The 26733-nt window shown below is 48.2% G+C and overlaps 1 protein-coding gene and 1 non-coding gene across 31 annotated transcripts in view; one reads left to right on the forward strand and one right to left on the reverse strand.

Annotated features, from left to right (window-relative positions):
- Positions 1–26733, forward strand: part of ZMYND8 (zinc finger MYND-type containing 8) — a 124428-nt gene that overhangs the window by 66074 nt on the left and 31621 nt on the right. For 27 of the 30 annotated variants that reach the window (XM_027070270.2, XM_053199864.1, XM_053199865.1 and 24 more), the window contains 3 exons: positions 2109–2590; positions 15175–15315; positions 24616–24768. In XM_027070270.2, the coding sequence (XP_026926071.1) occupies positions 2109–2590; positions 15175–15315; positions 24616–24768 (776 nt within the window). The remainder of the gene's footprint in view (positions 1–2108; positions 2591–15174; positions 15316–24615; positions 24769–26733) is intronic. The other 3 variants (XM_053199866.1, XM_053199867.1, XM_053199863.1) reach the window with 1 other exon arrangement.
- On the reverse strand, positions 20117–20189 carry TRNAK-UUU (transfer RNA lysine (anticodon UUU)). Its single transcript has one exon. It is a non-coding gene; the product is annotated as a tRNA-Lys (tRNA).

Consider the following 26733-nt stretch of genomic DNA (forward strand, 5'->3'; position numbering starts at 1 on the left):
ATTTCCCCGGGCCGTTTTCTCTTCAAAATAGGAACGAGATTCCAGCTGTTAAAACGTGGGTAGAATGTAATCTAAGTAGTCCATATTTTTTGCTTCTCTTTCAAATGCTGGAAGACTCGGCAGTGTGGGGGGTCAGATTCCTGCACGGGCACTTGTGACGCTCCCATGTAGACGGTGCTTGCGTTGGACTGGCTGTGGCATTTCTACCTCCCCACAGCCCACTTTGCTCCCATCACTTTGTGTCTGGCTTGACTTTATGGTCTTTGAAATCCAAAAGGCCTCCTTGGGAATGTTCATTCCCGCCGGATTCCCAGCTATACATACAGGATGCAGGCTGGGGAAATCAAATGTCACATGGTCCGCCTCCTGTCCAAACCCCGGAGCAGTGGTCGGCTATACTGCCCTCTCCTGCCTGCGTCCGCTCGGTCACAAATCCCAGAAAAGCAGCTCATGGCCTCGTGAGGTCTCCGCAGAGCATGCTGGGATGTGGGCGGCTGGAGGCAGGCAGGCAGAACCAGCCGAGAATGGGGGGTGGAGGCTGTCCTTTGGTTAGTTTCCACATGAATTCTCTCACATCGAAGCCATGCACCTCCTTTCAGGTTTACGCTTTTCCGGTGTTTCCTTCTAGTGCCTCGTAGAACCCCAGTTTTACGAGAGATACGAAAACTGTGTGTGAACGCAGAGGAGTGGGCTTTGGGACCAGTTCTTTTTTGGGAGGTGCAGTCCTGGCAGCAGTGATGGTTCCTTACTCTCTACTCACCCAGAGCCAAGAGGGGATTTATTATTCTTCTAATGGATTAAAATGACTAAGTCTATGAGCTTTTTAATGTTTTAGTGAAGATCGCTGTTCACATTCTGTCGTAAGAACATGTCTGTTAAGTGTTAACAGCTAATCATGTGTTAACCATTCAAACCAAGTCATTTAAAACATTTTTTGGTGGGGGGCACCTGGGTGGCTCAGTTGGTTCAGCCTCTGACTCTTCATTTCAGCTTAGGTCATGATCTCACGGTTCATACGTTGGAGCTCTGCATTGGGCTCCGTGCTGACATTGTGGGGCCTGCTTGGGATTCTGCCTCTGCCTCTCTCTTTGCCTCTCCTCTGCTTGTGCTCTTTCTTTCTGTCTCAAAAGAGAGAAATTAAAAAAAAAAATTCTGTTTTGAGAGAGAACAAGTGAATGAGCGGGGGAGGGGCAAAGGGAGAGGGAGAGAGAGAATCATAAGCAGGCTCCACAGTCAGCATGGACCTCAACACGGGGCTCAATCCCATGACCTTGGGATCATGACCTGAGTTGAAATCAAGAGTCAGAGCCACCCCAGGAGCCCCCAAACCAAGTCTTATGCATGTATGTATGTAGGTATGTTTGAAAGAGAGAGAGAGACAGAGACAGACAGACACACACACACACACACAGAGCATGAGCAGGGCAGGGGCAGAGAGAGAAAGAGGGAGACACACAATCCAGAGCAGGCTCCAGGCTCTTAACTGTCAGCACAGAGCCCAAAGCAGGGCCCAAACCCACAAAGTACGAGATCATGACCTGAGCCCAAGTCAGACACTCAACTGACTCAGCCCCCCAAGTGCCCCCAAGTCATTTTTAAAGAATGGAGTATGTAGTTAAGAAGGTCGACAGACATACCAGGCTAATTTGGTTTGCGTTAAGGAAAAAAATTCTGGAAACACCCTAAATGTCCATCGACAGATGAACAGATAAAGAAATCACGGTAGATAGATCTCATGGGATAGTATTCGGCCTTAAAAAAGATGTGACAACATAGCTGAACCTGGAGGACACGACGCTAAGGGAGACCAGCCAGGCACAGCAAGACAAAATGACTGCGTGAATTCTGCTTAGAGGAGGTATTTAATAAAATAGTCAAATTTATAGAATCCGAGTGTAGAATGGGGATAGACTCATCGGGCATAAAATTACTGTTAGGATGAATAAAGCCGTGCCTACGTTAACAATAGGGCGTGTGGTTCTCTTAAACTTACCGCAAGAAAACCAATTTTTAAAAAACCTCAAAATAAACAAACAAATAAATAAATAAATAAAAGGATCTCTGAAAGGACCAAAGTTGACTTCACCTCTCTCTTCTGCACTTCCTAGGGCCTGGGTTCCAATAAATAATTGCTACCTCATGTCCAAAGAAATTCCTTTTTCTGTGAAAAAGACGAAAAGCATCTTCAACAGTGCAATGCAGGAGATGGAGGTGTATGTGGAGAACATCCGCAGGAAGTTCGGGGTTTTTAACTACTCTCCCTTCAGGACACCGTACACGCCCAACAGCCAGTACCAAATGCTGCTCGATCCCAGCAACCCCAGCGCGGGCGCTGCCAAGATAGACAAGCAGGAGAAGGTCAAGCTCAACTTCGACATGACGGCGTCCCCCAAGATCTTGATGAGCAAGCCCATGCTGAGCGGGGGCACGGGCCGTCGGATCTCCTTGTCCGATATACCACGCTCCCCCATGAGCACAAACTCTTCCGTGCACACGGGCTCCGACGTGGAGCAGGACGCCGAGAAGAAGGCCACGTCGAGCCACTTCAGCGCCAGTGAGGAGTCCATGGACTTCCTGGACAAGAGCACAGGTCAGCCGCGGAGGAAGAGGAAGAGGAAGAGGCGGGGGCGGGCGGGGGGCGGGGGGGCGGTCCCCTGCCACGGAGGGCTTCCGTCGGGACCACACCTGTCGGGTTCTGGCTGGCCAGCGTCTCGGAATCAAAGGGACCTCTATGGGGTTTTGCTCCAGGGGAGGACATTTAAAATTTTAAGTGGGTGACCCAGAGGGATTTTTGCTGTTAGGAATCAAGAACGGAGAAAATCGGTCCCCAAAGGCCAGATGGAGGTCCTTCCTCGCAGTGGGGCAGAGGTGGCCAGAAATCCTTGAGAGTTGAGAGCAGACGCCTCTTGGGCTATCACAGCAAAACTTCCCGTAAGAGTTTGTTTCTCAGGAACGTTACTTCAATCGAAAGACTGTTTTTCTATCCAAACTATACCTTCACGATACTTAGCGCTCCAGTGTTAGAGCGACAGGTAAGGTCGGCAATAACGTGTGCCCCCCCCAGAGCGCTCCTTACAGGTTGGTTGCCCTGATTGACACTTGCTGTAGAATGGCGAGTGGTTAAGAATGAGGCTGCCGGTCTCAAATCCCAACTCTCCCACTCACTAGCCGCGTGGCTTTAGGCCAGATGCTTAATGTCTTGGTGCTTGAGTTTCCTCATCTGTGATGTGACGTAATAACAGACCTGACCCATAGGTTCTTGTTAAGGCTTAAGTGAAGACGTGTCCACAAAGGGTCAGAACAGTGCCAGAAAAAGGAAGCGTTGCAAAGATGTTGGCTGCTACGTTATTTCTTACAGTGGTTGCTCAGCAAATACCTACATGGATTCAGATTCAGATTCGGATTGGGAGAGCTGATGTGAGGGGGTGCTGGTCCAGTGTGAGGAAAGGAATGGTGACTTAAATTGAATTCTTTGTACCCAGATATTATTTGGCTGTCTGTTAAATACTTAAGAGATTTATTACTTCCACAAGGAAATGGGTTTACTCTCATTTTTCTTTTTTTTATGTTTATTTTTGAGACACACACACACACACACACACACACACACACACACACACACACACACAGTACGAGTGGGGGAGGGACTGAGAGAGAGGGAGACACAGAATTGGAAGCAGGCTCCAGGCTCTGAGCTGTCAGCACAGAGCGCGATGCGGGGCTCGAACTCACGAACTGTGAGATCATGACCTGAGCTGAAGTTGGACACTCAACCGACTGAGCCACCCAGGTGCCCCTATTATTTTTTTAATATGTATTCATAAGTGTTTATTTATTTTTGAGAGAGTGTGAGCGGGGGAGTGGCCGAGAGAGAGAGAGAGAGAGAGGGAGAATCCCAGGCAGACACAGGACTGGATCTCATGAATTGTGAGATCACGACCTGAGCCAAACTCAAGAGTCGGACTGTTAACTGACTTAGCCACCCAGGCGCCCCTTAAAGTCCTTTTTTCTAAAATATGATCCTGTTGCCAGTATGTGCTTGGGTCATTTGGGGATTATGAGTTAGGCAGCCAGTGAGTACTATGTGTAGAGAAGGTGATTCCCCAGATCGTTTTAATCTCACCAATTGTCCCCTTTTCTGTAAGGAGCCAGATAGTAAATATTTTAGGCTTTGTGGCTCTTTGTCCCTCACAACTATACAGCTATTCAGCACTGTTGTATTAATGAAATAGCCATAGGCAATATGTGGCTGTGACCCTGAAATTTGAATTACATATGATTTGTGTGTTTCATGAACTCTAGTAACCCTTCAGGATTTTTCCACCATTTGCAAATGGCAAGTAACCCTTGTAGGCAATATGAGAGTAGGTGGTACGCTAGATTTGGCCCATGGGTCCTTTTGCTAACCTCTGTTACAGACCTAGTTAGAAGAAACTCTTGAGTCCGTTTCCCCATTTTACAGGGGGCAAAATTGAGGTCTCTGTGGAGAGTGGAGGGAGGCGCCTGTGCCCACAGCTAGATCCTGATTCTGCTTCCATTTTCTTTTCATTGCACCCTACTGCCCTCTGCTGTCAGCAGCGACAATAGCGTTTGGTACAAGGAGAGGTGGAATATTTACTGAAATGCCCCACAGGGAGGGTATCATTGAGATGAGATTTTGATTTATCCAAAATAGTGTTTAAAAAAAAAAAAAAAGATCGTCATAGGATAGAAAAGTCGTATTAGTTTTAGCAATAAAAATTTTGTAGCCAGCAACATAAAAGCTACACACTGAAATAAGTTATTAACTAAAACTTTTATGGGAGTTTAGAAACCTTCCTTTTGTATTGCGGGCGTGTGGAGGAACTCAGTCAGGTGTCTGTAATCTATAGAACTTGATTTAGTTTTCTCAGGAGTACTTTGCTCAGCCAGAAGCCTTTTGCCCATGGTGTCCTGGTTATGGATCAAAGCGGTTTATATTCTCAGTGGTTGTCCTGCTTCCCCCTTGATCTAGACGTCCTGGCCTAAATCAATGCCTTTGGCAATATTTGCTTGCAGGACCTCGACTTCAGCCATGAATATGTATTCAGCTACGAGTTATAGCGGCCGGGGGTTGTCAGCACCCTCTGAACGAACAGTCCTTTGGTCTTGTAGCTGCACTAGGGGTTACTGTTTAGGGAGAAGGGAAAACGTCTTTGGATACTCCTTTTGTCATAACAGTACATCCTTGTCATACAATACTTGTTATTGATAAAACTAAAGTCACACATCATTCCACCTCCCGGTCAGCCCTTGGATACTTGTTTCCAGGACTTAAAATTTTTTTTTTTCTTGGTGCACAAAAGGTGATTTTATTAAAGCATGGGGACAGGACGCGCGGGCAGGAAGAGCTGCTTTCCAGGACTTTTTTCTGTGTTGGTTTAGGAGTCATACTATTAAGTTGAAAACAGATATTTCTAGGGATCAGGCAGGTATGGAGACGAGCAGGACTGAGAAGTGTGGTCACTGGGCTGGACAACACAGAGCAGAAATAATAACACTCTTCCTGATGACACACGGGTTGGTGCTTGTATGTACCTCCCCCAGCGGTCCTTACTCTTCTGATGCCAACTCCTTACACCCCACTAACAGACCACCACCTGACCTGTCAGAATGCTCTTGAGGAATGCCTTTCCTGAAGGGCCCTGGGGCCTTCCTGCTGCTTCTTGTCAAGTGGGAACGTGGGCTCTGTTGCCTTATTCTCATGGTTCAAGAGAAGCCTCAGATACTTTTTTAAATGTGGACTGCCCCAACTTTTACATATATTGGCTCGTTTGCAGTATCTGTTGTAGACGGTTTTGAGATTTTTTTTCTTTCTTTTTCTCCTCCTCCTTCTTTTTTAATGTTTTATTTAAAAAAAAAAATTCCTTTTTTTTTTTAACGTTTATTTGTTTTTGAGACAGAGACAGAGCATGAACGGGGGAGGGTCAGGGAGAGAGGGAGACACAGAATCCGAAACAGGGTCCTGAGCGGTCAGCACAGAGCCCGACGCGGGGCTCGAACCCACGGACCGCGAGATCATGACCTGAGCCGAAGTCGGGCGCTCAACCGACTGAGCCACCCAGGCGCCCCACGTTTTGTTTATTTTTGAGAGAGCACGAGCAGGGGAGCAGCGGAGAGAGAGGAGACAGAGGATCCGAAGCAGGCCCTGTGCCGACAGCAGCGAGCCCGATGTGGGCTTGGACTCACGGACCATGAGATCATGACCTGAGCTGAAGTCAGATGCTCAACTGACTGAGCCATCTGGGCGCCCCCCCACTTTTTAAGTCAGCTCTGCGCCCACTGTGGGCCTTGAACCTACAACCCCAAGATCAAGCGTCTCCTGTTCCACCGATAGCGCCATCTGGGCACCTGAGGTTTTGTTTTTTGTTTTTTAAGCTTAACCTTGTGTTCTGAATATTTTTCATGTCACATAGTCCTTCAAAATAGGAGTTTCTGTCCTGTTGTAGACTGCCCAGTGATGCTCTGCTGTGTGGCTCATCTGTGCAAGCCACCAAGAGTTGTGCAAGCTACTGCCCTTTGAAGATGGAGGTTGTTTCCGAAGCTTTATAAGTAGAGGAAGTTTGGCGTTGAATCACTAGCTCCTCTGCCTCTGCCCCTCCAGAGTGCCGGGGTGCGTGGGAGGGAAGGGGCATTTTTTGCTAATTTAATTCTAAGACTCCTGTTTCATGGAGTCAGAATAGCACTTAGCACAGGCCAGGATCCTATAAACGTAGATAATAAATGATGGGTTTTGGTCCGCACTCGTGAATTGTACATCAAAGTATAAAATCTGATTGAATTATTTGTGACTTCAAAGGCGATTAGTTCTTCCTTTGAGCAAGATTTACGGCTTTACAAAAGGATTTGCATCCGTGTCAAAGCTTAATCGAAACGAGCGTTTCCAAATGTCTTTTTGCTTTTGAAAATGTCGAGTGTGATTTAAAATCGAGTTTCTCGATCTCTGCCCTGCTGGCTTGGGCTGGACGATGGTCTGGTTGGGCCTCCCGTGCACTCACTTCAGGGTATATAGTATATAACATCGCTCCCGCCTCCGCTCGCTTCATGCCCGTAGCACGCCCCTGCCCACAGTGAGGGCAGCTGAAAGTGTCTTCAGGCACCGCCACGTTGCCCCTGGGGGCGTAGTTGCCCCTCCGGTTTCTGTTGAGAACCCTGATGTTGACGTGCCGTGCTTTGGACTTTTAGCACTGAGAGCAAAGTTCTGATGCTTCATGTTCAGGTTTGAAGCTCTTCAATACATTACATCGCATTTTGTGTCCTTTTTTTCCCTGAATGTAAACTGTTGCTTTCAAATTTTAAAATTGTGTAATGAATAGCACATAATCATACCCCGAGAGGTAACAAGGGTTACGAATTGGGTGTTCCTGGGTGCCTGGGGGGGCTCAGTCGGTCAAGCGTCTGACTTTGGCTCAGGTCATGATTTTGTGGCTCGTGAATTTGAGCCCCACATTGGGCTCTGTGCTGACAGCTCGGGGCCTGGAGCCTGTTTCAGATTCTCTGTCTCCCTCTCTCTCTTCTGCCCATCCCCTGTTCATGGTCACTTGCTCGCTCTCTGTCTCTCTCAAAAAAAGAAAAAAAACAACCCACAGACCAATTGGGTGTTCCTTCGGGTTTTTTTAAACTTTTAGTTTTTTAACATTTATTCATTTATTTTGAGAGAGAGGGAGTGTGTGTGTGTGTGTGCATGCACACGTGAGCAGGGGAGAGAGGCAAACGGAGAAAGAGAAGAATCTTCAGCAGGCTCCATGGTCAGTGTGGAGCCAGACATGGGGCTCGATCCCATGACCCTGGGATCATGATGTGAGCCAAAATCAGGAGTCTGACACTCAACCCACTGAGCCACCCATGTGCCCCCTCCTTTTTTTTCAATTTTAGAGAGAGAGAGAGAGAGAAAGAGAGAGAGAGAGAGAGAGAGAGAGAGAGTGAGTGTGTGTGTGTGTGTGTGCGCGCGCGCGCAGGGGAGGGGCAGAGAGAGGCGGAGAGACAGAATCCCAAGCAGTCTCCACGCTCAGTGAGGAATCCTGTGTCAGGGCTCGAACCCACGAACCTGGGACCATGACTTGAATTCAAGTCAAGGTTTTTAAATGTATAAATCCCATTGATAATTGCCATCGTAAGGTTCTGTGGTCGAATGGATCACACTAAGCCTTCTGCTCCTTACGAGGGAGGATTCTTTCCTTGACACCTTTCTGTTTGTCCATATAGTTGTAGTTGTCAGTCATCTGCACGTGCAGATGACAGAAATGATTGGGGGCATGTGAATGAAGGCATTTGGGAAACATCTCTTAGGGGAAGAAACTTGGTTTTATGAAGTCGTGTGAAGGGGTAGGTTTTGAACAGATACATTGATTTATTTTCTTTTTTTTTTTAACGTTTATTTATTTTTGAGACAGAGAGAGACAGAGTATGAACAGGGGAGGGTCAGAGAGAGAGGGAGACACAGGATCTGAAACGGGCTCTGTCAGCACAGAGCCCGACGCGGGGCTTGAACTCACAGACCATGAGATCATGACCTGAGCCGAAGTCAGCCACTCAACCCACTGAGCCACCCAGGCGCCCCTGATTTGTTTTCTTGTTTTCTTTTTTTCTTTAATTTTTTTTCCAACGTTTTTTATTTATTTTTGGGACAGAGAGAGACAGAGCATGAACGGGGGAGGGGCAGAGAGAGAGGGAGACACAGAATCGGAAACAGGCTCCAGGCTCCGAGCCATCAGCCCAGAGCCTGACGCGGGGCTCGAACTCACGGAGCGCGAGATCGTGACCTGGCTGAAGTCGGACGCTTAACCGACTGCGCCACCCAGGCGCCCCATCTGATTTGTTTTCTTAATGCACATTTTATGTATGGACATCTCTGCTAGCTTTCTAATTCCCAAAATTGTGGGTGTTTTTGGCTGGCCTGCTGTTTCACATTTTTGTCCCGGTGGCCATATACAAAGCCAGAGTTCATGTTTTCGAGAACATATCCATTGAAACTCACTGGAGTCTGAGAATTCCAAAATCCCCGCCCCCTTCATTTACATTTATCTGTATTAAGAAATATATTTTTACACCTGTTTTAAAGATTTTTCCCCCCACAACAGAAACCACAGTAGAGATAGTTTTAAACGGGCAAGATGACCCATCATCTAAATAACTCTAGTTGACTTTTTTTTTTTTTAACGTTGGTGACCCTACATGGTTAAAATTAACATAAAACACAACCTAGCAGTATTAAAGCAGTGTAAACGGATGTAAAAAAGGTCATTTGTTTTCTCCTACATCCCGAAACTTTCTCCTCGTTATGCCTCTCTTATACTCTGTGGAGTATGCTACTACCAAAAAATATGTATACACTCATTTGAAGCTACGCGTGTGTTTTCGATAAACATTTACACATATTGTGGGCACTTCTGTACGCACTTGATTTTTACCTCTCTCTTTCCCACACACACGTACCTGCGGGGACCAGTCCTTGTCAGATTGTGCAGATCCGTGTCATTCTCTTTTGGGGTGTATGGTATTAATTAATTCACTTATCTAGTCTTCAGTTAACAGACATTTATACGCCATCTCCTTTTTGCTGTCATAAATAACTGTTGCAGTGAACCTTCTGGTGTGCATACTGTGTCTGGGGCACATGACACGTATATCTAGGGGGTGAACTCAGCATTGGACCTTACCGTCCGTGTGATTTATAAATTTAATTTTGGGTAATTTCAGCATCACCTAATTGCTGTGCTAAAAAGGTTTTACGATTCCAGTGAGTATTCCCCTTCCCTCAACACTAGGTGTTATTTTTTGAAACAAGGTAATCACGTATGCAAAAAAGATGTAGGGTGGAGATAAATGTATCCACGTCTATCTTTATCCATCTGTATCTGTATCTCTCACATGTTTATTGACCATTTGTACCCCCCCCCATGCTCATTTATGTGTTTCTGTTGGATTGTTAATCATTCTTTTAGCATACCTTGTTTTTAGTAGCTGTATAATATCGAGAGTATTTAAACAGAAACGGCTGTCTTTTTATGAAGAAGGTTTTCTTTCGTTGCTCTTATTGTTTCTTTATTGCTTATCCTGACCTCTGTGGTGAGAAGAGAAATGGAAACCTCATTCTTCAGTTAATGATCTGATGTATTTGCTCATTCTGTAAATTTCTCGGACACCGGGCAGCATCCCAGGTGCCTGGCAGGGACCCTGCTGTCCTGGAGCTGACGTGCTCACGGCAAAGGGGAGATGGTAAAAAGAGGCACTTGGCCCCCTTGGATGAGGCCAGCAGGGGAAGGGCTTTGAGGGTGGTGTTGGAGGGTTACCAGCCAGTATGATCGGGGTGGGGGTCGGGGCCTTTCCTGGGGAATTCTTGGAGTGTCAAGGCTTGAGTTAGGAGCAGATTTGATCGTAGAGGAACAGCACAAAGGTCCTGTGGCTGGAGATTCCTGAATGAGGAAAGGAAAGGTCGCATGTGTGGTTGGATTTTATTCTGGGGGATAGGATACCTCTAGGATAGTTTTATTTACTTACTTACTTACTTACTTACTTACTTATTTATTTATTTATTTATTTATTTATTTTTAAGGTTTTAATTTTAAGTATCTACACCCAAATGTGGGGGCTTGAGCTTACAAGCCTGAGATCAAGAGGCATGTGCTCTATTGAGTGAGCCAGCCAGATACCCTGCCTCTGGATGGTTTTAGATGGAGCCGTGGTTTGTGTACCTGGCTGTGGTGTGGAGGGTGCCCCAGGATAGGGGTGCTGTGGCAGGAGGTGGGGGGCCCATGGGAGCTCTTACAGGCTCTTGGTGGGAAATGATAGGCACGAGCAGTATTTATCAGCCATTTTTTTCTTTCTCATCCCATAGGGAGCCATTTTAGACATTCCCTAACCCCCTCCCCCCCCCCAACAGTCTCCTGTGAATTTTTTCCTTAATGGAGATGAAATTCACATGACCTAAAATTAACCATTTGAAAGCGAACATCTCCATTACTCCAAAATAAAATCCCGTGAAGTAATTAAGCACTCCTCTACTCCCTGGCCACTGACCCCTCGTGACCGTCAGTCTGCACATGACTTGTATGGATTTGCCTGCTCTGGGTATTACATTTAATCCAAATCATACAAAATGTGGCTTTCGTGTCGGCTCCTTTCACAGAGCGTATGTTTTCAGTGAATGATGCAGCATGCATCAGACCTTCATTCCTTTTTATGGTTCAGTAAACGTTCCACCGAGGACTCCAGAGTTTGTCTATCCGTCGATGGACGTTCAGATTGTTTCCACCTTTGAACCGTGGTGAATAGTGCTGCGATGAACGTTGGTGTAGCAAGATTTGAGTACCGCTTTTCAGTTCTTTTGGGTTGATACCTAGGAAGGGACCCTCATGAAATTTCAAAGTACTGTATTTCTTTTTATGTACTGCATGTGTCTGTGTTTTATACATGAAAAGAGTAAGAGAGTTTTTCACCCCCCTGTTCTCCAGAACCACCTTTGAGAATGTGTGCATTAGGCTGATGGCAGCGGGGATGGAGACCGGGGGGAGCTTGGGGGTATATTTTGGAAGCGGTGTGCAGGGAGGGGCCTGGCTGAAGAGTGGGGTAAATTGGGTCAGGAGAACAAGGGAGGAATTAGGGCAGTTTAGACGTGTTTGGCCTTGAACATCTAGGTGAGTGGTCATAGCGTTAACTGATATGGGGAGGTCGAGGCAGGTACATAGTGTTTCACAAATTGGGGAGGGGGGACGTGTGGCACTCCGGGGTGGACAGGGGCCATCGTGTTCCCCAAGGAGAGTTCTGCGTGTTGGAACCCAGGGTTGCTAGGTGACCCCATGCTATCCCTTCTCTGATTACAGGAAGCATTTTAGTCCCAGATATCTGTGAGGGGGTCCCTGCCCTTTGCTGGCTGCATGGAGAGTGAACCAGACTCGTACCCGTGGGGAGCCAGTGTTCTCCAAACACTTTTATTCTTGCCATATCCTGGTGCTATGTTTAAATTAAAAAATTTAGAACATAGTTCTTAAACCTTCAATACTTACGTTTTATTAACAGAGGAAACTTTATGTGCCTGTGAAATTAAAGACTTGTTTTTCCCGTTATGTTTTAACTACAGAATTGCAAAAATAACGACTTTGCCTGTGTTCTTGCTAAGTTTCCCTGTAGGGACCACAAGGGGGCAGGGCTCTGTGAGACTGCCTGCTGGCTTCCCTTTCCTCTTTTTTTTTTTTTTTTTTTTAAATTTAAAATATTGATTTGATAGAGAGCAGGTGCGAGCGAGCCTGCATGAGCAGATGAGGGACCGAGAGAAAGAGAAAATCCCAAGCAGGCTCTGCACTGTCAGCACAGAGCCTGATGCGAAGCTCTAACTCACGACCCTCGAGATCACGACCTGACCTGGAATCAGGAGTTGGACGCTTAACCAGTTGAGCCCCCCCAGGCGCCCATCCTTCCTTCCTTTTTTAACATGAGCTGTTATGAAGCAGGGAAATGCGGACCCACGTTTTTACTTCCGCCTACCCTTTTGGGTCAGACTTTCTTGACAAAGTTCCTCGCAGTCTACGCAGTACCTTGACTGGTGTAAGACCCTTCCTGCTACCCCTGTTTGCTGGTTCATGTGAGAGAATACAGTTAGAGAGGCACTGGTCTTTAGTCCTCGCAGAGAATATAGGACATTGATGTTTTCAGCCCCTGCAAATCTCTTTTGGAAGGAAGCAGATAGAATATGAGTGAACGAAAAATAAAATCCGAATACTAAAGATTTTATTGGTAATACTTTATCTTTGGTGATTCTTATTTTGTGTGTGTGTGTGTGTGTGTGTGTGTGTACCAAGCACTCTAATTCTTCTGGTTGTTACGGTACCTGGTTACAGGAACAGTGGTAGTGACAGTAAATTGAAGCTCTCATTTGAGAGAGTGTTGTGTGCCCGGGGCCGGGCATTTGTTCATCCTTCACAGTGAAACTAAGTTAATTAGTATTAAAAAAAACCACCACCAACAAAACTTGATTCTCAAAATAATGTGGAGCATCGATGGAGCATTTGCTAAGGACCACTTGACGTGGATTAGCTCATCTCCTTGCCAGCTCCCCATCTCGTCTGCAGATGAGGTTCCCCACAGGCACACCTGTTTCATCCCTTTGTGAATTGATCCACCTCTGCTCTATAGGTGTTTGGAACCAAAGATTATTTGTCTTGGTGGTGGGGCAGGGGCGAGCAGCATCCTTGGTCTACACCTATTAGATATTGGTAGCACCCTCCCCTGCCCTAGTTGTGACAGCCAAAATTGTCTGCAGACATTGCCCAGCGTGTCCTGCCTGGATGGCAAAAGCACTCCTGGCTGCCTGGCGTCTGGGTGGGCTCCGTCAGTTAACCGTCTGACTCTTGATCTCAGCTCAGGTCTTGGTCTCAAGGTTGTGAGTTCAAGCCCCATGTTGGGCTCCACGCTGGCCGTGAAGCCTACCTAATTAAAAAAAAAAAATCACTCCTGGCTGAGAATTGCTGGTTTAGGTGGTTGAAGCCAACGCCCTCGAGGTTAACGGGGAAATAGGAAGTGATGTTATACTAATAGCAAATAATAATGCAGTGCTTCTCTGATGCCAGCCGCTGTTTTGATGATTAACGTGCTAGATCCTTACAACTTGATGAGGTGGGTGCTTTTTACCAGTCCTTTCGTATTTTATTATCAGTGTCTCTCTTTGAGGCTACCAGGAAAGGAGATTCACGGAGCTCAGGGACCGTGCCCAAGGACGCCCATCAAGTCAGCTGCCAAGGTGGACTTCACACCTGGGGTCTGGCTCTCGCTGCGTGCCTGCCTCCATCCTCCCTGTGTCTAGTCTTTCCCCCTCTATCCATTAAAGGTAGCTTTGGTAGGTCCTTGCACTAGAGCCGAGGGAGCCCTGCATACCGACTGGCTGAGTTTCACCCATTGGATCCTTACTTTGACTCTACCCCCATTTGGTGGGTGAGGAAACTGAGGTGACCATCTGCCAGCGTGAGCACTGTTTGAAGTCCCCGGGACGTCCTGATTCGTAACGCCCTTGCCATCGACAACTTTCCCTTAAGGATCAGATCACGGCAGAGTCCATGTTTTCCTGTCCATCGGAGCAGGGCTGGCCATTATGTTGTCTCTAGGAGCTCTGTAACAGACAGGACAGTCCCCATAATGGCAGGCTGTGTAGGCAAAGGGGCAGGATCTCCAGGACGCACGGCGCATCTGAACACTCTTGTGTTGTTATGTGGTTTGCTTTCTGTCCTGCCCACATTCAGTGGATGAGGCTTAGGGGAGCAGTATGGAGGTAGCTTTAAGGTATTTAAAATTAAAAAAAAGTTTATTTTTAAAAAATTTGTTTTAATGTTTTTTTTTTTTTTTTTTTGAGAAGAGAGAGAGATCGAGAGCGAGTGGGGGAGGGGCAGAGGCAGAGGCAGAGGGAGAGGGAGAGGGAGACACAGACTCCAAAGCAGGCTCCAGGCTTAGAGCTGTCAGCACAGAGCCCGACGTGGGGCTCCAACCCATGATATGTGAGATCATGATCTGAGGCGAAGTCAGATGCTTAACCGACTGAGCCACCCAGGCACCCTATGGTATTTTTAAAAGACTCGGGCTTAGGTATGATTTTCTGTCCTCCTGTAAAAGTTTGGAACATAGTAAGGAGGGAGATCATTGACCAGTGACGCCCTCGCTCCATCTGGTGCTGAGTTTGGCTTCATTCTGCATCACGGAACCTTTGAAATGGGAAGCCAGAGATCTCCCAAGGGGTCGACTTGGCCCACGGCAGGTGCATTGGCTGTGCGAGCCAGCTCCCACATCTCCTATAAACGGATGGCATGCCATTTGTAAGCCTGGCTCCGGTCTTTGCATCTGGACCGTGCTGGGGGCCGCTTTAATCGCTATTTATTTTGAGATTTACACCCGTGAATGGGCCAAACCAATTTCAGTGGCAGCTTAGCCGATTTGTCTTAGAGCTTTGTGCTTAATAGAATGACTGGGGAGGCCTCCTTCCTTCACGGCTTAACATTGGGTTAAAGCCTGTGCTTGACATAAATGGCCGACCCTTCCTGCTGCGCCCCATCTGGGCACTTCTGGGGGCCTTGTTGAAATCAGATACAATTTCTCCCCTCTCCCCCGACAAACAAGTTTTATTTGTTTATTCATTTGTAAATCTGTCTTTTAACAATGAACATACTTTTTCAGCTTCACCAGCCTCTGCCAAGACGGGACAAGCAGGGAGTTTGTCCGGCAGCCCGAAAACCTTCTCTCCTCAAGCGTCCACGCCCATCACGACGAAAACGGACAAAACGTCTACCACTGGAAGCATCCTGAATCTTAACTTGGGTCAGTGGGGAGTTGTGGGAGCCTCTTTCTGTGGCATCTATGCATATTTTTGCAAGTTGTGATGTCCTCTTTTGGGTGTGGTTCTTGAGCTCTGAACAAAACCTCTCTCTGCGCAAAATATTAAAAAGGTATAGGGGACAAAGATGAAGGGAGAACGGTAAAAGGAGCAAGTAAGCGATTTCCTGGGGCTTGTTGATATGCAGAGTTGTTTTATCTTGACGGACCTTAGGCCAGCGTTTACAATGTTGTCTTGTTTTTACAAGAGTAACTCAGTTCTTGTGCAGGTGTGTGTGTGCGTGTATGTATATACATTTAAGGTTTTATACATGCACACACTTGATGCAAGTCGAGCTTTGTGAATCCATATTTACCTTTCCTTTGTGCAATATATTCTGATATATTGTTTCCTTACTTTTCCTTTTCTAATGAAAAAATGCCCATCCTTATCCCTGACTTAGTAGGGCCCCCCTCCCCCCATTGCAGTTCCGTCAGTTGTTTCAAGAGCACTGCCTTCGGGCAGAGTCTTTAGCAAAAATTGGCACCAGAAATGCTAAGTACCCAACCACGAAGTCATTTCATTGATTCGTTCCGTCAGGATTCTTGATTTTTATTGAGCATCTATTACACGCTGCGTGCTGTTTTAGACCCAGGGCAGAGGGTGGTGAGCAAGGGCCCTGCTCTTGTACCGAGCTGGGTTCTAGAAAGTGAGAGACAATAAATGGTAAGGAGAGAGATGCCTAGAATGGCGGTGGTCTGGAAGAGGCCGCGTTGAGGGACGGCCTCTTGAGAGGTGGTATGTGTTTATGTGTGTGTGCCGTTATTTATTTATTTGGAAATGTTTACTTATTTTTGAGACCGTGTGAGCAGGGGAGGGGCAGAAAGAGAGGGAGACAGAGAATCCCCTGCAGAGCTCAGGAGTCATGAGACTGTGACCTGAGCCGAAACCCAGAGTCAGACTGAGTTACCTGGGAGAGGTGGTATTTAAGCCTCGATTTGCATGACAAGAAAAACCAGCCTTGCCCATATTGGGAGGAGGAACAAAAAATTAGGGCCCTAGGGGTCAGGGATGTTGTAGGAATGGCAGGGAGGCCCAGGTGGCCTGTCCCAGTGGGTGAGGGGAAGAAGGTGAGGAGATGAGGTCCCGGAGCACTGGGACCCTGTGGACCCCGCAGGCCCTGGTGTGGAGCCCTTTGAGCAGAGGAGGGATGTGAACTGAGCACTTTAGAAGGACCTCTCTGGGTGCTGTGTGGAGAATAGCCTATGTCAGGTGGTCCTCCCCAGAGATGGTTCCCTCACTCCCCTCCAGGGGACACTGGGCAATGTCTGGTTGTCACAGCTGGGGGTGGGGCTCGAGTATACAGGGTTTTAGGAAGAGGGGGACAGCCACCTGTGCAGAGCGATGCTCGCACGTGAACCCCTAGCCCCTGGTGGCCAGGACCCTCCAGGTTCGTCTTGTCCTGCAATGCCATTTCAGGCGGAGAAACTAAGGTCTGGAGCGGAGGTTCCAGGTGCCAGGCAGGTGGCGGGACTGGAGCAAGCCCGTGTCTGCAGGGAGGCCAGAGCCTGGCCCGCCCTGGCTCACCTGTTAGCACGGACTGCGTGTGGTACAGCGGTCAGGGCCGTGGCTGGTGGGGACTCCTCACTCGAATGAAAGGGGACCCGTTTGCTACTTTGGAATGTTCACAGAGCTCAGCGTTGCAGCTTGCTTTCTCACGCCCTCCTTCCTCCTCCACACCCCGAAAAGGAACACTGTGCTGGGGCGTTCTCACTGTGTCCTCTCTGCCCGTCGTGAGTGGCGAGAATAGCTCCTTCTCTGAACCAGGTGGTCTTGAGTGTCCTCATGACGCGGTGGGTCTTTCCGCTTGGCTTACCCACGGCGGCAGTGAGAGATTTCTCCCTGTCGTGCGTTCTGGTGGGCGCGCATGGTGGAGCCTGAGAGGCTGCCCTGTACAGAAGACCCCGCCCCCCCCAGCCCCCCACACCCCATGCCCCCCATCTCCTTCTGTGCTGGGACACTTGTTTTGTCAGTGGGAACCAAGGCATTGGGGATGTGGGCGTTTTATGAGCTGCGGGTTCAATTACCTAACGGGGAGAGGATCAGAGAGGGACTGGTGAAGCGTGAAATCAGATGGTGGAGGGAAATACTAAATAATCCTCAAGAGGTTGTCCAGGGATGGGGCAGGTGCTTTATATGGGCTTTTTTGGGTCTGGCATCCCTGCAACTACTCTTGAGCAGACAGAAAATGAGACAGTGCTTGGGAGGATGATGACATTATGGTATCTAACCAAATGGCATTTCGTTTAAAAAAAAAAAAAAAAAAGCAGGGCCGCCTGGGTGGCTCAGTCGGTTGAACACCCGACTTCGGCTCAGGTCGTGATCTCACGGTCCGTGGGTTTGAGCCCCGCGTCGGGCTCTGTGCTGACAGCTCAGAGCCTGGAGCCTGCTTCCGATTCTGTGTCTCCCTCTCTCTCTGCCCCTCCCCCGTTCATGCTCGGTCTCTCTCTGTCTCAAAAATAAATAAACATTAAAAAAATTAAAAAAAAAAGAGCAAAATTAGAGAAATGGCAAACAGGTGAGTGATTGTGGGGTTTGAGGTGGGGGAGGGCTTGATTCCAAATCACAGAGGGATTCTTTGGCAGAGGACGTGGCTCTGCATTCTGATGGTGGTTACACCTATCTGGGAGGTGTTAAAACACCCAGAACTGTTATCGTCTGCCCCTCCCCAAGTTTTACTCTCTGAAATCTAAAAACTATTAAAAAAACGACAGCAACTTTCAAGGTAGATGATAGCCCCATTTCAAAGATAGTGGGCACTGGGGCACAGAGAAGCAAAGTCCTCTACCCAGCATCACGTAAGATTCGTGGTCAGGTTTGGCCTGCGGGCTCAGGCCTGTCTGCCTCGTAGTTTGTGCCTTCAGCCAAAATATGTGAACGGACACACTGCAAGACGGAGCCGTGTTTTGATGTTGGAGGGACCCTCGACACTGCGCTTGTCACGCTGTTTGATAAATTGGCCTAGCTGTAGGGGCGAGGGGGTAAGGTGAAGATTTCGAACGGGCAGCGCCGTGGAGGACAGAGTGCCTTTCTGACGGATGCAGCTCCCACAAGTTGAACCTGGGTTGTCAGACTCTCAATTTCCAAGAAAAATGCAAATCCACTTTTGTGTATGAACTCTCCTCGTTTTTGGAAGTTGCCAATGAATTGCATTAAAAATAAAAACTCTGGGGCGCCTGGGTGGCTCAGTTGGTTAAGTGTCCGACTTCAGCTCAGGTCGTGATCTCACAGCTCGTGGGTTCGAGCCCCGCAGCGGGCTCTGTGCTGACAGCTCAGAGCCTGGAGCCTGCTTCGGATTCTGTGACTCCCTCTCTCTCTCTGCCTCTGCCCTGCTCAGGCTCTGTCTCTCTCTCTTTCAAATATAAATAAGTGTTAAAAAATACAAACAAATAATACAAATAAAAATAACTCTAGTTGGCCAAAACACATAAATCCAACCCAAAGTACAAAAACCAGCCATCGGTCATCAGTTGGATACTTAACTATTCAAATTAATTTTGGTGCATGACAGAGGGGAAGGCTTCCCTCAGAGACTTCTCACCCGACTTGCTAATGCACAGGCCCCTCGTTTGCTGTCTCGTTTGCTGTCTCGGGCCTTCTCTCTGCTGTAAAGCAAGGTGCTGAAGCCTGGTGGATTGTTACAGTCCCTTTCTTTGACCGTATGAGAAATAAGTCCTAAATAAGCATGAGAGGAGGAAGGAAGGCCTGATTCTTTTCTTCTTCTAGACTCCTGTTTGCTTCTCTGGGAATCCCGTCTCCTCTTGTCGCACAGGGTGTTTGCTCTGGGCTGAACAAACACAGCAGTTCAGCTGTCCTGTTTGTGACACAAATGTGCCTGGATGCTCTGTTAGAGACGCTGACAGAGCAATGGGAACTTGTCAGACCCGGAGCGTTTCTGCTTGTTTATTCCTCCGCTGTCGCTGATGGGAGGCCTCCTTTCTTTCTCTGCGTCAAGTGATACCTTGAAGTCAGGCATCCTTTGAGAGTATGGATACAGAGCTGGAGGCTGAGGCTTCCCGCATGTTGCCTTTTTTTTTTTTTTTTTTCTTTCTTCTTTCTAAAACAGTGGATGAGATGAAGAATGTCTCTTCTTGGCTTTTGATGGATGAGAGAACTTTTGCCAGGTCTCTGGTCTGGATGGTATTGTTCCCTGGAAGGAGCCGCCATTTTGTGGCTCCTGGAATTCCAGCTTTTGAACAGAGAAAATTGAGTTCTTTTTCATTGAAAATGAAACTGTGTTTTGCTTGTACAGAGTTAATTTTGTTGTTATAAGTAGTGCATGCACGTGGTGAGAAATTTCGAAAGATCAAAGGATGTTCAATGAAAAGCCAACCTGTCTGTAACCACCTGTCTGTCCCTTCTGACAGGTGACCACGGTTACCTCATTTTGGTCTTCTTGGGGAGTTCTTCTATGTTATATACCAGGGATTTTCAACCTGATTTCTGTTCCCCAAGGGGACAGACATGTGGCACTGCCTGGAGACTTTTTTTTTTTTTTTTTTTTACATTTACTTATTTTGAGGGTGAGCGTGCGGGAACTGGGGAGGGGCAGAGAGAGAGGGAGAGAGAATCCCAAGCAGGCCCTACACTGTCAGCACAGAGCTGGATGCGGGGCTCGAGCTTGCAAACAATGAGATCATGATCTGACTTGGAACTCAAGAGTTGGACGCTTAACCAACTGAACCACCCAGGCACCCCTGGAGACTTTTTTTTTTTTTTTAAGCTTTTATCTTTAAGTAATCTCTATGCCCAATGTGGGGCTCGAACCCACGACCCTGAGATCAAAAGTCCCACGCTCCACCAGCTGAGCCAGCCAGACGCCCCTAGAAACATTTTTATTGTCACAACGGGGATGTGGGTGCTACTGGCAATGGAGGCCAGGGATGTACTAATCATCCTACAAGGTGCAGGACAGCCCCCAGCCCCCCTCCTCCAGCCCCCACAACAAAGACTTATCCAGCCCCAAATATCACTAGCGCCAACGTTGAGAACCCCCAAGAACACATATATTTGTATCTGTGTTCCCTTTCCGTCTTTTCTCCCCACACCAATGCGGATATCTTTTACTGGTTGTCACCGTCTTTGTCATTAAACAGGCTGGCTTTTCCATATCAGCACATAAAGATCTCTCGTTGTTTTTTAGCGGTTGTATTTTATTCTATTTCAAGGTGAACTGTTAATTTATTTACCCAGGCGCCTTATTTATCGACTCTAGGTTGTTTTGCTGTTGCCAACAGCTGAAATGAAGACCCTTTTACCCATGTGGGAGTGTAGCCATAGGATGAATTCCTAGACGCAGAATCTTGGGTCAGAGGCCACGTGCAGTTGACATTTTGAGAGATGTTGCCAAATTGCCCTGCAAAGAGGTGGTTCTGATTTATGCTTCCTCCAGAAATGTAAGATCGTGTCTTTCTCCAGCGTTGGTGTTTCTTCTTCCTGGTTTCCATTTATAGCCGAAGCTGTCTTCATATCAGCCAGAAAGTTCAAAATGTTGGCAGCAAAGGTGGATTCTGAAGATATTCCCGATATAGAAGGGCAGGGGGGGAAGAAATCCTGATAAGCGACTATCCGCTAACTGAGAAAGAGAAGCTCTCCTCTTCTCCCTGTGGAGGAGAAGAAAGTCAAAATGTGGTTGAAAATTCGAGAACGATAATTGGATGTGGCTCAACTCCTGAAGGTCTGATCCCAGGACCCCGCCCCCCGGCTTCGGGTGGTTTCTTGTTAGGAGCCACATTACCTCAGCTTCTTGACTGGAGAAACCTGAACTGTAAAATAACGTGCTGTACTGTTTCTTCATTCCTCTTAATTATGAGAATTTCCGAGTCCAGTCTCTTAAAGGCTAAAGTTAAGAGATTGCATTTACTGTAGACACAGCCACACACACACACGATTGTTCTGATGAGTTTGTAGGTCTCTTTCTATGAATCCTAAGGTTTAGAAAAGTGATAGTGTTAACACAAAGGTTGAGGCAAATCAGGAGGAATTTTCTTTACTCACAGAGAAGATTGGTCTGGGGCGCCTGGTGGCTCAGTCGGTTGAGTGTCGGATTCTTGATTTTGGCTCGGATCCCACATGTCAGGCTCCCTCTTGTCAGCGTGGAGCCTACTTGGGATTCTCTCTCTGCCCCTCGTACATGGTCTTGCGTGCTCTCTCTCTCAAAATAAATGAATATTAAAAAGAAGACTGATGCAGCGGCCAGTTAGAATCATCTTTTTTTTTTTTTTTAATTACAAAAAAATTTTTGTTTGATGTTTATTTTTGAGAGACGGAGCATGAGTAGAGGAGGGGCAGAGAGAGAGGCACAGAGTCCAAAGCAGGCTCCTAGCCATCAGCACTGAGCCCAACGTGGGGTGGGGCTTGAACCCATGAACTGTGAGATCATGACCTGAGCCAAAGTTGGATGCTTAACCGACTGAGCCACCCAGGTGCTCCCCCCCATTTAAAAAATCTTAATATTTAAAACAAAAAAACGAAAAAAATAAAATCTTAATATTTTTTTAAGTAGGCTCTATGCCCAATGTGGGGCTTGAACTCATGACCCTGAGATCAAGAGCTACATGCTCTGCTGACTGAGCCAGCCAGGGCGCCCCATCTGGGGTGTTTTTTTTTTTTTGTTTTTTGTAATGTTTATTTATTTTTAAAAGAAAGAGCTCATGAGCAGGGGAGGTGCAGAGAGAAAGGGGGACAGAGGATCAGAAGTGAGCTCTGTGCTGACAGCAACCAGCCGGATATGGGGCTCGGACCCCACGATCTGCACGAGATCATGACCTGGGCTGAAATCAGACGCTTAGTGGAGTGAACCATCCAGGTGCCCCTCTCTGGGTTATTTTTAAACGGCCAGTGTCCAGGCCTTCCCCCAGGCTAGTTAATTCACATTTTCAGGGAGGGGGGACCGAGACGTTAGGATTTTTTTGTTTAAAGCTCTGTTGATTTCAGTTTGCAGCCAAGATTATCAGTTAGTGCGCTACAGATGGAAATGGCAAACGTTCAGGCCTTGGACCAAATCTGGCCCCCTACTTGTGTTTGTAAATAAAGTGTTATTAGAACACAGTGTCATCAATTTGCACATATTGTTTATGGTCACTTTGGTAGCAGAGGCTGTATGGCCTGCAGAGCCCAATTTGCTCTCTGACAGCAAAAGTTTGCTCGCTCCTGGTGTAGTAGATGGTGTTTTTTGTTTTTTGTTTTTTGTTTTTTTTTTTTTTGGGTAACTGCTGTGTCGAGTGTTCATTGAGGACACTGATGGAAAGTATTTTTGTGAGTTAATTTCTTTTACAACTTCATACTTGAAAAGCTGCCTTTTCCCTTAGGAGCCCAGTATCCTTTCTCATTTCTGAAAGTGGAAGTTAGGAGACCGGCTTCCTATCCTTTCCCTTCCCGGTCACATTCACCACTTAACTGTTGAAATCCCTAAGTCGTTCTCATAGTGCTTGTTCTTGAATTGGATCTTTTTTCTTTCTCTGTTTCCTTGGTCGTCCTCCTCTTCCCCCTTGCCGTTTTATTGTTGTCATTATTAGTCTCTGTTCTCTCTGTAAGGTGCATCTCCAGTAAATTTGCAGGAATATTCTTCCCTGCTCCGAAATACCCCGTGCCTTCACCCCATCTTCTCTGTGCGCATCTCCAGTCCTGCACAAAGAAATGCACACGGATGCTCACACACGTGTATGCACACGCTCACAGGTGGATATGTTTTTAGAGCCTTAGAGCCTTTTCTCGTAGGACAACGATGGTATCTGCTTGTTTTGAGCAACTCACTTCTGACATTTTCCTGAGGGCTGCCCTGAGTGTGTTTTGGGGAAAGGGCCCTTCCTAATCCTAATCTCCCCTTGGTGGTGACCTCATTTCAGTGGTAAAATTAAGTCGGAGCAGTCTGTCGCTCTCGTGAGCTGTGAGAGGGTTGCGAGGGGTTCAGGGGAGGCTGCCTACCTCTGCTGACTTGAACGGATCTCTGGGTGTGCAGGGTCGAGGGACTGCCCCGTTCCTGCGTGACGGGGAAGGTGTGTGGGTCATGTTGGAAAATGGATACGAGCAGTGAGTGAAGGTTTTGAGCAGTCCTTGTGGTCCAGCCCTCAGACTGTATACACCGGGCTTCTCTCACAGCCTGGTGGGCATAGATGTGTTGAGGTGGGGACAGCAGGGGATGGAGGAAGCCTGAGAGTGAGCTCATAGGTGGTGGCAACGGGCTCGGAGGTGGCCTCTCATCTTTGCCCTTGATAGATGTTACGTGGTTTTCTGGGATTGGCCAGGGCAGGGCATATGCTCTGCATTCTGTGCCTAGGGTCACAGGCAGGGGAGATGCCAGGGGTGGCAGGCAGGTGGCAGCTAGTGACCCCTGCCTGTGAAGTCTCCTTGCTTCCTGGGCCTGTGCAGCCGCCTTCATTTTGTCCCTTTCTTCCGTTTTGGGGGACGCTGGAGGAGGTGGGGCGAAAGGAATGTAAGCAATGCAAGCTTACAGACCCTTGGAATCTGGTCCAATTGGTCATGTAAGGAGCCCATGGCGGAAGCGGGGAGGGTTGGCCAGACCCTTGGCCTTGAGTCCTCCATCAGAGACCTTTGCCTGGGATTAGGGTGAAGAACTTGGGCCGTATCTGAGCCAGAAGACAGAGGTTTAGTATCCAGGGCTGATCTGTTCACCTGTCTTCAGATGGATGTCTGAGCCACAAAGGAGCACAGCAGCTTGGCTGTAAGGTCTGCCTGTCTGACATTTACCCCACTTTTCTGGCTTGAACTCCAGTCTAGGTGGACGAGGAATGAGCAGCAAAGTCTCCGTGGTAAATGAGGAAGCCGGACCCCCAGTTATGTGTATGTGTGCTCTGGGGGGACGGGGGCAGGGAGGCAGCACTCAGCGTCTGTTGGTTACAAGTCCTCTCGGATGTGGGCCTGGAGTTAAAAGCACACTCTGGCCAGATGCAGTGTGACTTTATCTGTTGACGCAGAGATTGACCGTATTACTGTAACCTTTGGCTTTCAGGATCCCTAATGACGCGGAGTTCGACAGACAACCGTCTGGCTGGGGTCGTGCGTTTCAAATATTGAAAGCCACCCAGGCGACCGTTCAGCAGACACGTGTGTTGGCGGGCTATTACCAGCCCACCGTTGAGCAGATGATGTGGGGGCAAGGGTTTTGGGGTTTCTCTCCCCGCCATGCTCTCCATCGTGTGTGTGCGAGAAGGAAGCTAAGTGAGGAGTGTTGCGGGTTCTTCCGTCCAGTGCGTGTCTGATGAGGGTGCGACCCTGTCTTCCAGATCGAAGCAAGGCCGAGATGGACCTAAAGGAGCTAAGCGAGTCGGTCCAGCAGCAGACCGCGCCTGTCCCCCTCCTCTCGCCCAAGCGGCAGATCCGCAGCAGATTCCAGCTAAATCTCGACAAGACCATAGAGAGCTGCAAAGCACAATTAGGTACGTCCTTTGGTTTGCGCTCGCATCGTCACTGTGGTCGCCGTCGTCACCGTTAACTCTTTGTAGGGTCGCCGCCCGGATGAAGCCAGCATTGGATCCCGGCTGCTGTAGGGCAGCACTGAGCGTGCGACTCAGATACAGTTCCCCCAACGGCAGAGCCTCTCGGATCGGCTCGTCACTTGTTCACTAGGGTTCTTTGACATCCACCCAGTTTATTCTCTGGTTGTGGTAGCCTGCAGCCTCGAGGTGCAGGTGGTAGGGAAATTTGAAAGCGGAAGGGTCTTCCTGAGTTTGCCCCCACGCTTGCTGTCTGCACACGTCAGTGGCTGACCGTCAAGTCCAGTTCGTCCCACAAACAACCGACACAAACCCTTCTGCCGCAGACCGGGCCCTCCCCACCTGGCACACGCATCCTGCTTCTGTACCTGTTGCCTGCCTTCCTCTTCCCCGTGCTGCCTGCCTTCACACCGCCTACCTGAATTCTTTCCCTAAGGCTGAGCTCAGGCATCCCCTCCTCCAGGAAGTCTCCTCTGACTGCCCTCCCTCCCTATCTGCCCCCTCCTGTGGCACTTTATTGCTGGGGAACATCAGTGGTCACTTTGTGTGGGGGTGTCCCTCTACACCAGAAGCTAGACTGGAAGCTCCTTGAGGGCAGGGAGGTTGTCTCATAAGCATTTACGTTCTCCAAGGTACTTGGTCTTGTGTACATAGTAGGTGCTCTGGAATGTTTGTGGACTAAGTAAACAAAAGCAGGAGGGTGTTTGTGAAGAAGTAGGGGATGGCTGGCCTCAGGAGAGAGAGCCCCGCTAGGGTGAGGTTGAGAGTGTCTGTGGGTGCTCTGGACCTTAGAATGACTAAGCTGTGGTTAGGAGTCATCCAGAAGGGCCAGAGGAGGAATGGTTGTAATTTTGCAGGCCATTTAAGTATCTGCCTTGGGTCCTTCCATGCAGCTGGGCTGACTCCTTGATTTATTATTCATGTTAATAAGAATTTTAATATTTCTGTTTACTGACTGTTTCCTGCATACCTCGCACTGTACCACACACGGTGCATAGATTGCCCTGACAGGTGGGTCGATACCATTTTCAATCCCATTTTGCAGATGAAGAAACTGAGGCTCAGAGTGGTAGGTCCCTAGTTCAGGGTCACCAGGTGAATAAAGGCACAAGAGCAGGGTTTGAACTCGTGTCTTTTGGGCTCTGGTATGCAAGCTTTCCTTATCACATTTGTGGTCACACTTGTCCTCATATCTGACCGTATCTGACCTCGTATCTGGCTACAGTAGCATAAGCCTTAGGACCCAGAAGTTAAGACCAGATCTGAGTTTTTGGCTTTTGGCTTCTCCTGTTTTGGATGGAGCCCTGACGGAGGCAGATCCACTTCTGAGATGAGTCTGCTGGTATCTGGTGCCCTGGGCTGCTCGTGGCTTTTGTCTGTTTGCAAGTTTCCTTTCTGTGTCTGGGTCTCAATGGTGACCCCACTCACGGTGACCGTTGCCCCAGAACGAAGGCAGTACAGATTTGAGTTTTCCTCTTTTCAAAATTTTAAGATACGGTATCATTAACCTGTGGCCGGACGACGCTCCTTACTGGGAGCAAGACACGTCAGTGGGTTGAATGGAACATGCTTTCGCCCACTTTGGTTTGTGTCTGTGAAACACCCTCTGGTCTGTCATTTTGCATTTTGATAGAGACGTGGAAGCGTGTGACTTTGGTCTTGACTCCGCTGTCCATGCGGCAGTGACTCTGCGTCAGCACAGGGCGTTGGAGGGAGGGTGGGGCAGCCGGGTCACCTGGCGATGGTGCGTCCCTGCCGGAAGGGGCCAGTGGCTTCGTGGCTCCAGCCGGTTGCTGCCTCGCAGGCCTGTGACCCAGAGCGGCCAGATCTTGCGTTTTCTTCCACACAAGCCTGCTGCCTTGATTTCTGTGTGAAATTTCCTGGTTTGTGAATTGGGCAACACGTTCT

The sequence above is a fragment of the Acinonyx jubatus genome, chromosome A3 (assembly GCF_027475565.1).
Source record: "Acinonyx jubatus isolate Ajub_Pintada_27869175 chromosome A3, VMU_Ajub_asm_v1.0, whole genome shotgun sequence".
NCBI lineage: Eukaryota > Metazoa > Chordata > Mammalia > Carnivora > Felidae > Acinonyx > Acinonyx jubatus.